This window comes from Symphalangus syndactylus, chromosome 4 (assembly GCF_028878055.3).
Source record: "Symphalangus syndactylus isolate Jambi chromosome 4, NHGRI_mSymSyn1-v2.1_pri, whole genome shotgun sequence".
Classification (NCBI taxonomy): domain Eukaryota; kingdom Metazoa; phylum Chordata; class Mammalia; order Primates; family Hylobatidae; genus Symphalangus; species Symphalangus syndactylus.
This window is the reverse complement of record NC_072426.2, coordinates 127,839,781-127,849,354: the sequence shown is the minus strand read 5'-3', so window position 1 is coordinate 127,849,354 and position 9,574 is coordinate 127,839,781. Positions and strand designations below refer to the sequence as shown.

The window sequence follows — 9,574 nt, the reverse complement described above, 5'->3', positions numbered from 1 at the left end:
TGAGGTGATGGAATCACTTGAGTCCAGGAGACAGAGGTTGCAGTGAGCCATGATTGCAGCACTGCACTCCAGCCTGGGTGACAGAGTGAGATCCTGACTCAGAAAACAAAACAGCAACAACAACAGCAAAAACAAAAAAGAATTACTTATAAAGGGGCAAGAGTGGAAGGGGAGGGACTAGTTAGGGAGCAAATGCAGAGACTGAAGATAAAAAGACTCTAAAGAGTCATAACAAATCTCTTTAATGGTTAAAGAGAGTTCATTGGGGGAAAGAAAGCTGAATTTATTTTAATAATGTCCTTATTTACGGCAACATATCTGCTACAAAGTCAATTATTTTATTGTCATTTGGTCACAGGTAGAGATAACAGTGTGGCTGTGGATTAGCAATTATATATAACTCCATTGCACATTTAAAAAGGCATTTTATTGTTGCTGCAAGAAACCACTATGCAGGGCTTTTGGTCCTCCCTAAAGGAGAGAAACAGTATCTAGGAAATTAATTCTTCTCTCGGGCCCAAATGCAAAATTGCAGAAACCACTTGCTAAATATGGCCAGCCATTCTTAAGAGTCCAGAGAGTCTTTTCTCAGGCATACTTTATTAGAGGCCATTGATCAGTTTCTACCGATTATTATGGTTAATTGAAGGGAAATCTGCGACTATGGCTATTTATTGACATTTGCGTTCGGCTCAGACAGAAGCTAGTTTTGAAAGTGGTATCCGTAGAGTGATCCTGCTTGCAAACTTCCTTGCCTAGGGGGTGGTGGTGTAGCGCTGAGGGCTTGCGGGGGTGTCAGCCACCAGGGCTTTCTGCTCATCAATCAGTATCGTCAAACATCCCGAAAGTGTTATGATGGCGCTGAATGTAGAAAAAGGGTTTTCAGGGCGGATATAGTGTCGTCATTCCTGGTGGCAGAGAGGAGTGACAAGAGGCTCACACGTCGCTGAGTAGTAGCGCGGCATAATAAAGTGTGGTTTGCACCATGTGTGTCACAGATTTCTCGGGTTTTCTGGAAGGTTTTTCCAAGTTCCGCCTTCTCCCCTTTGCAGCCATCCTGGCCCCAGCTGTGCATCGGCCTTTGACTCCATCTGTCCTTCCGCTGCGGACAGGAGTCCCTCTCGCCAAATGGAGAACACAAGTTTGGCACCCCAAAGTGATGATAACCCCTACCTTCTCCGCTCAGCGCGAGCCAAGCGTCAGGCCTGCAGAGGGACGGTCAAGGGGATAGAGGGGGAGGCCGCGGAGAGGCCGCTCCCCTCACCTCCCCGCACCCATCATCACTTGGCACTTGGTCAAGCCCGGGCAGACGCCCCGCCTGCGCGTCCCCCACCCGCCCCGCGGTGCACGTCTCCCAGTGCTTTTGCATTTGCTCCTCTTCCGCACTGCTGCAGAGCGCGGCTCGCAGGTTGGAGTTTGCCCTCGTGTGCGCCGCGTCACACGGCGGGGAGGGGAAGGCAGGAGGCGGAGGCTGGGTCGGAGCAGGAGTCGCGCGTTCCCTGGCGCCCAGAGACACCGCGGGGAACGACCGCCCCGCCCCCGGAGCAGCGGACTGGGCCGCAGACCTCCTTTCCCTCCTCCCTCTCTCCCTCCTCCCCAGCGCCCTGACTCCCTGCCTCCTCGCCCTTACTCCACCCCCTACTCCGGCCCCATCTCCATCCTCTCCTTGCGTGTGCGCGCTTCAAATAATCTCCTCCTTTTTGGCAAAAGAAATAATGCACCTGACTTTACCAGGGGGGAACAACCAGCCGAGTAGAACAAGGAACAGATGTAAAAGGAATAAAAGGCGAGAGAAAAACAGGTGAGACTCGTTTAAAGAAATCCAGGGGCAGAAGAGGTGGCTGCCGCGGCAGAGGCAGCTAGAGCTTCCCTGTCTGCGTGAGCTGCAGGCAGAGGACGCTTTCACCAGTTGCAGATGTAACCTCGGGAATTCCTGGGTCCGTCGGTTTGTTTGCCAAACAAAGTCTTTTCTTCTCTGGCTCAGACACTGAAGAGGCTCCTGGATTGTTCAGCGATCCCGCCACAAGCTGGCAGTTACCCGAGAGCCTTCCCAAGGAGCTGGAGGAGAAATGAGCCCTTGTGGGCGGAAGATGGGCGAAGGGCGTCAGCAGCGGCGGGCTCCCGTCGGGAAGCTCCTTCTCCTCCCCGGGTGGAGAGATACACCCCATGGGCGGTCAGGCAGCAGCAGCGCCAGGACGCAGCGCTCCCTGCTCTGGCTCTTGGTGCACGTGTGGCTGTGGGCGGCCTCGGGCTCGTCTGCCCAGTTGTTCAACCTCACCCTTTCCGTAGATGAGGGGCTTCCCCCGGACACCCTGGTCGGTGACATCCGCGCCGGGCTGCCGGCCGCGCAGCAGCAGGAGGGGAGCGGCTTCTTTCTGTCGGAGGACTCCGATGACTCCCCGCTGCTGGACGACTTCCACGTGCACCCGGACACCGGCATCATCCGCACTGCGCGGCGCCTGGACCGCGAGCGGCGGGACCACTACAGCTTCGTCGCTGCCACGCTGCTGGGCGCTGTGGTGCAGGTGGAGATTCGCGTCAACGACGTGAATGACCACTCGCCTCGCTTTCCCCTCGACTCCCTGCAACTCGACGTCTCCGAGCTGAGCCCGCCAGGGACCGCCTTCCGCCTGCCAGGTGCCCACGATCCCGACGCCGGACCGTTCAGCACTCAGGGCTACACGCTGGTGCAACCGTCTGACCTGCCCAAGGACCCCGCAGGCCCGTTCTTCCAGTTGCGCTACCGGACTCCCGGGCCACTACCGTCACCGCTTTTGCCAGGCTCCTCGTCGCCCCTGGAGCCTCTAGATCTGGTGCTGCTGCGGCGCTTGGACCGAGAGGAGGCGGCGGCGCACCGGCTGCAGATCGAGGCATGGGACGGCGGCCGCCCCCGGCGCACTGGCCGCCTGAGCGTGGAGCTGCGCGTGCTGGACGAGAATGACAACCCGCCGGTCTTTGAGCAGGACGAGTACCGCGTCGCAGTGCGCGAGGACGCCCAGCCGGGCGCCGAGGTCTGTCGCGTGCGCGCCACCGACCGCGACCTGGGGCCCAATGGCTTCGTGCGCTACAGTGTCCGCGCCCGGCAAGTGCCCGGGGCGGGTAGCGGCGGCGGGGCACTGGGCGACGCGGCCTACTTCGCCGTGGAGGAGCTGAGCGGCGTGGTGCGAGTGCGGAGACCTCTGGACCGCGAGGCACAGGCCTGGCACCAGCTGGTGGTGGAGGCCCGCGATGGAGGCGCCGAGCCTGAGGTTGCCACGGTGCGCGTGTCCATCGCCGTGCTGGACGTGAATGACAACCCGCCAGCAATTCACGTGCTCTTTCTCACAGAGGGAGGTGTCGCCCGTGTCTCTGAAGGCGCCCGACCGGGCGACTACGTGGCTCGCGTCTCGGTGTCTGACGCGGACGGTGACTGGGAGAAGGAAGATGAGGCCACAGGGGAGCTTGGTGTGGGTCTTGGAGACGGGAGCATCTCGCTGTCCTTGGAAGGCGGAGAGGGAGACTTCGCGTTGCTGCCCGGCGGCTCCCCAGGGGTATTTTTCCTTTGCGTGGAGGGGCCCCTGGACAGAGAGAGCCGCGATCTGTATGAGTTACTACTGGTGGCCACGGACGCGGGGTCCCCGCCGCTGAGCACGGAGGAGACGCTTCTGCTCCGGGTCGCTGACCTCAATGACCAACCACCTCTCTTCAGCCAACAGCATTACAAAGCCTCAGTGTCCGAGGCCGCAGCCCCTGGCACTGTAGTCATGTGGGTCAGCGCCTCCGATGCCGACGAGGCAGGCACTGATTACGCCTGGCTGCGCTACACTGTAGTCCAACTCTCGGCTCCCTGCAATCAAGGGGCTCTGCCCACCGCAGAATGTGGACCATCTTTTGCCATTGATTCCGAAAGCGGTGCGATCAGCACTATCCAGACTCTAGACAGAGAGGTCCAGGAGGCGGTGGAGCTGAGAGTGGTGGCCCAGGACCTCGGAGAGCCCCCACTCTCTGCCACCTGCCTGGTGAGCATCACCGTAGATGATGTGAATGACAACGAGCCTATCTTCTGGAGGCAGGTGTACAATGCCACCATTGCAGAGCATGCCCCGGTTGGACACTGCTTTCTGCAGGTGAGTGCATCAGGCCTGTGGGCCAACCTGAAGGCCTGGGAAGGGATGGAGAGGGTTGTGGGTTGGCCTAGGAAATTGTGATGTGGAGGATAATATTCCGGCTCTCAAATACAAGACTGGCTGTAGTTCCCCCTCTACAGTGAGATGAATGATGCCCTCTAGTCACCTAACTTTTTTTTTTTGCCAGAGTCTTGGCTACATGATCTCTAAGGTCTTTTCAACTTGACTTTTAGATCTTGATTTATCTTATTGAAGCCTGATTTCTTTCATGCTGGATGTGTGCACCTAAATAGGTTCAGGAGGAACCGCCCATTCTAAATCAGACCTCTTCCAACTGACAGTGTCTCGCATTGTATCATATAAATATATGTGTGTGTGTATATATATATGTATATATATGTATATATATATATATATATATATATATATATATATTGTTTTGGTCAGAGTGTCACTCTGTTGCCCAGGCTGGAGTGCAGTGGCTCAATCTCAGCTCACTGCAACCTCCTTTTCCCAGACTCAAGCAATTCTCCTGCCTGCCACCATACCTGGCTAATTTTTGTATTTTTTTAGTGGAGATGGGGTTTTACCATGTGTGCCAGGCTTGTCTCGAACTCCTGACCTCAGGTGATCTGCCCTCCTTAACCTCCCAAAGTGCTGGGATTACAGGGGTGAGCCACCATGCCCAGCAATGTCTCATATTTTTTTTAACAGCTTTATGAGGCAACGTAGGGAATAAGGTAGTTCTCATAAGTGAGTTTTTCAAATGACCAAGTGTATGTCTTTATAAACTGACACTGTTTGGAGTTACCATTTCCAGAGACTTCTTACACGTTTTCCTACCTTCCTTCGAAGCTTACAAAGGTTGGATGAAGACTGAAGTCATCTTTATTAGTTAGCATCAGGTGTGAGCTAGGCTCCTTCCATGATGCTTTCAGGACTCTGAGGGGCAGTGGGACTCAATTATCCTTTATAAAATGGGGCACTGTGCACTGCTTTTTGATTTGGGTGTTTTGCCTTTTATAGTTTTCCTGATTTCTCCTTCACTATCAGAATGGCATGTTTTGCCCCCTTCCAGGCCATTCCTTTTTTTTGCTTCTGATTTCCTATTTGTTTCTTTTTTATTTTTTTGAGACAGGGTCTTGCTTTGTGGCCCAAAATGGAGTACAGTGGCACAATCATGGCTCACTGAAGCCTGAACTTTCCAGGGTAAAGTGATTCTGCCACCTCAGTCTCCCAAGTAGCTGCAAGCACAGGCATGCGCCAACATGGCTGGCTAATTTTTAAATAATTTGTAGGGACGAGGTCTAGCTGTGTTCCCCAGGCTGGTCTCAAACTCCTGGGCTCAAGTGATACTCTCGCCTCAGCCTCCCAAAGTGCTGGGATTACAGGCGTAAGCCACTGTGCCTGGCCAATTTCCTATTTCTTATTTGATGGGAGATAATCAAATTTCCAAGATTGATTTATTTACTCTGAAATAACTTGAGTAAATATATCTAGCCTGAAGAGCTTACCAGGGAATGAAGCTCTAAAGCTTTATTTTGCTCTCAGCCTGGGTTGTTTTAAGATGTTTGCTGCTTACTTTCTGGTTCTCAGTTAGGGAGTTCAGGCTTTAGCTTTGCAAGTTATGTCTCAAATAATAACCTTTAGATAACTGAGGTGCTACTGCAAAGTAAAAGTGGGTTTCATGACTGCTTCCACCATTTTAATCTTTTGGATATTTGGGTGATAATAATCTTCATCCCTTTCTTTAGAGTGATTGACAGCTCTGAGTTGCTAGATTATTAAAAAGTGGCTTGATATGAATTAATGCTTGCTGATGAAATGGACAAATCCACAAATATTAGTGACTAACATTGTCAAAGTATATTTCTCTCTCAAGCAGAGTCTGATGTGAAGCAACTTGGCTGTTTCTCCTCCATCTGAGAGAGCCAGGCCTGAGAGTGACTTAAACAACCTCCGCCAATGTCACATTAGCCAGAGCTCAGCCATACAGCCTCAGATGTACTGCAAAGGAGGCTGAGAAATGTAGAGGAGCCCGGGTATGCCAGTGCCCACTGATAGTTTCTTCCACGGATTTCCAAAAATGAAAGTCATAATAGGTGACAGGTTGGACAAGTTGACTTCCAATATTCCTTCCACCTGGAACTCCCTGAAGATCTTGGTATGAATAGTACAACCTGGCTAGGAAAATAAGCAGGGTGGATTAATTATGACTTTTTTGATGAAAGCCTGTCTTTAGAGTTGTTTCTATCATCGTGAGATGATTCTTCTATGAGGTGTGAGTTTATCCCATTGTTACGACTCCATATGTGGTAGATCCATTATGGTGAGCTCAGCTTGGCTTACATGTAGGACTGCACCTCCAACAATTGCAACAAACCTTTCCAGGTTGCCAAGTATTGCTGCAGACAGCATTAAATTGTGCTGACTAGAATTTCTGGAAATTCCAGCGATCTAGCCCCTCAAGATTTGCTAAAGCCTCTTAGTCACTGGGCTCTCTGGTGGCCTCTCCAAGGCAGCTATATGAACTTTCTGTGTTCCATATGCCTCGCAGCTGACTTACCCCCTAATTTCCATATGAGATTCAAAGAAGCGTCTTCCTTCTTTCTACTCTCTCAGTCTTTCTTTATACCACTTTGCAAAAACCAACTCCGCCATCTTGCCTTTGAGTCTCAGGACACCTCCTGTGTTCCATGGCTTTGCTTAATGACATTACATACATTCCTTGTAACTGTACCTTCTTTCTGTTGCCATCTACAAGTTTTTCTCCTTACAGCTTATATCTGCTCAAGTTGCCTTTGTCAAAATCAAACAAAAACAAAAGGAAACACAGGAAAAACAAAATATTTCCTAGATTTCCTGTAAGATAATACCATGTCGTCTGATAAAAACAATTCCTTAAACTTCAAGTTGTCTTAGTGGTTACTCCACATCCCCAATGTTTGGGGTCCTACCACTCTAGTTGCTGCTCCTGCTGGCACTATGGTGCTGGCCACCCTCCCCTCTCCAAGTGCTGGCTGAACTCTTATATTCTCATGCCCAGATGAGACCTTTCCAAAGACTTATGAGTGAGGCAGAACTGAGGGAATTAATGCAGAGGACAAGAACCATTAGCAAACTGAGATAGATAACTTCTAGCTACAAAAGGTTTTTATAACATTGTAAGCACTTGTCTGGACTTCTTAATAACTCAGTCTCTGCCTGTCTCAGGTGAAGAGCCTCTTCTTAACAATCCACCCCTCAGGAGTTCCTTTCAATCTCTTGCTGCCTTCTTGGTCAAGACAGAGAGGGGATTCCAGTCTGCAGACACCCAGAGATTTTCCTCCAGTCCTAATGTTTGGTCTGAAAGATTCCATTTTTGCTCAGATAACTGTCAAAAAGATTAACTTCAACCTCTAGACAAGATCTCCATCCTCCACCCTACACTAAGTCTGATGTTGTGAGCTGCATTTGCAGCTTTTATCTTATAACCAGATCTTAGTCTGTACTAAGTATAACTCCAGCATTGAGACCTGAATTACATGTGAAAACATGAAGAGTATTCTTTCATACTCCCTCAAATTAAAGTACTATGTTCATTCATTAATTCATTTATTTATCCAAACAACCACATTCATTAATTCAATAACATTGATTCAATTCAACAACATCTAACCAACAAATACTTATTGAATATCTATTACATGCCAGGAACTGTTCTTGGTGCTGGGGACAGCAACAAGCAAAATGGGCAAGGTGCTTGCTAGCAGAGCTTATAGTGTGTTCTCCATCTCCTTCCCTTCTCTGTCAGTCCTTGTGAGTGAATGACATGTGCCTGACTCCCACTTGCTGATCACCCCTTCTCCATGTGTTCTGACCTTCTCCCATCACTGTACTAAATTCTGCCTCTCAAGAGGCATGTATCTATGTTTCTTTCAAATCCAATGGGCTTTTCTTAGTCATAACCTCCCTCATGCTCTCTGAAGCATTTTGGACTGCTGACAACTTCCTCTTTCTCGCATGCATCTTTTTCACTGCCCTTACATTCTGCCTCTCTCTTGCCAATTCCTCTTTTTCCTTTTTTCTCTTGTGCCACCCCACACTCAATGTGGTAGAGGCATTCCCAAAGGCTTTGTCTTCCCCTCACTCCCTGCCTTTCTGTAATCTCTTCCTGTATATTCCCAGAAGTTCATTTAAAAAAAAAAAAAAAAGCTCGTAACACCACATGGATGTAAGGATTGGAGATAACTGGTATTTCACGGTAGAAAGTGGTATGTAGAGCTTTATAGGTGGGAAAGTAGATCTATCCAGTAGATCGGGGATTCTCTGTTATGTACATTTTTATTTACAACCTGTCATGGATGCATTCCACTGTAGCTGCACATTTTGTGTGTATGTAGGAATGTGTAATGCATTTCTAGGTATGATCATCTCCAAAAGAGAACCACTTAGGAAGGACTTCAGAAAGTTGTGATCAGTAAGATTTCCCTTCTCTGAGGATTGAAATCTTACAATAAATTGATTTCATTAACAACTAAACTCCAGATATCTATTAATGGTCCCCTCACCTTTTAAATTATAAATGAGAAGTGAGCAACTGTGGAAGTAATTTATATTTTCATAGCCCATTAGGGAAGTTATGCTAAATCATTTTTACAAATGCCAGGTTATTTGAATCTTACTGAATTAAAATCTTCATTTAATCAAAATATGTGCTTTGTAGTGAAAGTAGATCAGGTAAATATAATCGGAAATATGAATTAATTGAAAATCTATGTAACCCATGGGGATAGGAGGAATTGGAATAATCACAGTGTGTCTGGTTCCTGTAGTGAAGTAATGGGAGGCCGTTTTGGAGACATGGGAGATGTCAGTGTTTGCGCAGAGTTTGGCCTTTATTATTATGGAAATACATGGGAGATATGGGAGGTTTGTGAATAGAGATTGACATGTGAAAAGTAACGTTTTAGGAAGAGTCATCTTAAATTAGTAGAAAGACTAGAAAAAAGTAAGGAGGGAAACCAGGTAGGAGAGTTCTGAGTCTCTTGTAGTAACACATATTCAGCTACACGGGCCTGAATTGGAATGGTAGTGAAGCGTAAGAGGAAGGATGGCCTTAGAGGTATCACAAAGGAATAATTGGTAAAACTTGTATAGATGTGAGTGAGAAGCTGGTGGAAGGAGTAAAAAATGACACCATGTTTTCCATCTGGATTAGTGGGAAGAATAGGAAAAGCTGGAGGTGAGAGTTTTGGGGGAAAGATGCTGGCTCTCTCGAGTTTTTGATTTCAGTGTGAATTAATGGCCAGTAGTATAGGAGAATACATCTTGAAGGCTATTTAGAGCTTCAGAACTACTAACAGGAGACAGTGTAAGGTTGGAGACATAAACTTGGAAGTTACTCATGTGGAGGTGATACTTAAAGCTTTGAAAGTGACAGGATAGTGAGAGAAGAGTCAACGGCTAAGGACGCTGGCTGGGACAAG

General features: G+C 48.8%; 1 protein-coding gene across 2 annotated transcripts in view; it reads left to right on the top strand.

Moving 5' to 3' along the window:
- Nucleotides 1-717: 717 nt before the first annotated feature.
- The window catches only part of DCHS2 (dachsous cadherin-related 2), a 269,592-nt gene continuing 260,735 nt past the window's right edge, over nt 718-9,574 (top strand). Inside the window, exons 1-2 of one of the 2 annotated variants that reach the window (XM_063638296.1) lie at nt 718-1,801; nt 1,985-4,106. In XM_063638296.1, coding sequence (XP_063494366.1) covers nt 2,070-4,106 — 2,037 coding nt within the window. In that variant the 5' untranslated portion in view covers nt 718-1,801; nt 1,985-2,069. Of the gene's footprint in view, nt 4,107-9,574 lie in introns of both variants that reach the window. The other variant, XM_055276191.2, reaches the window with a different exon arrangement.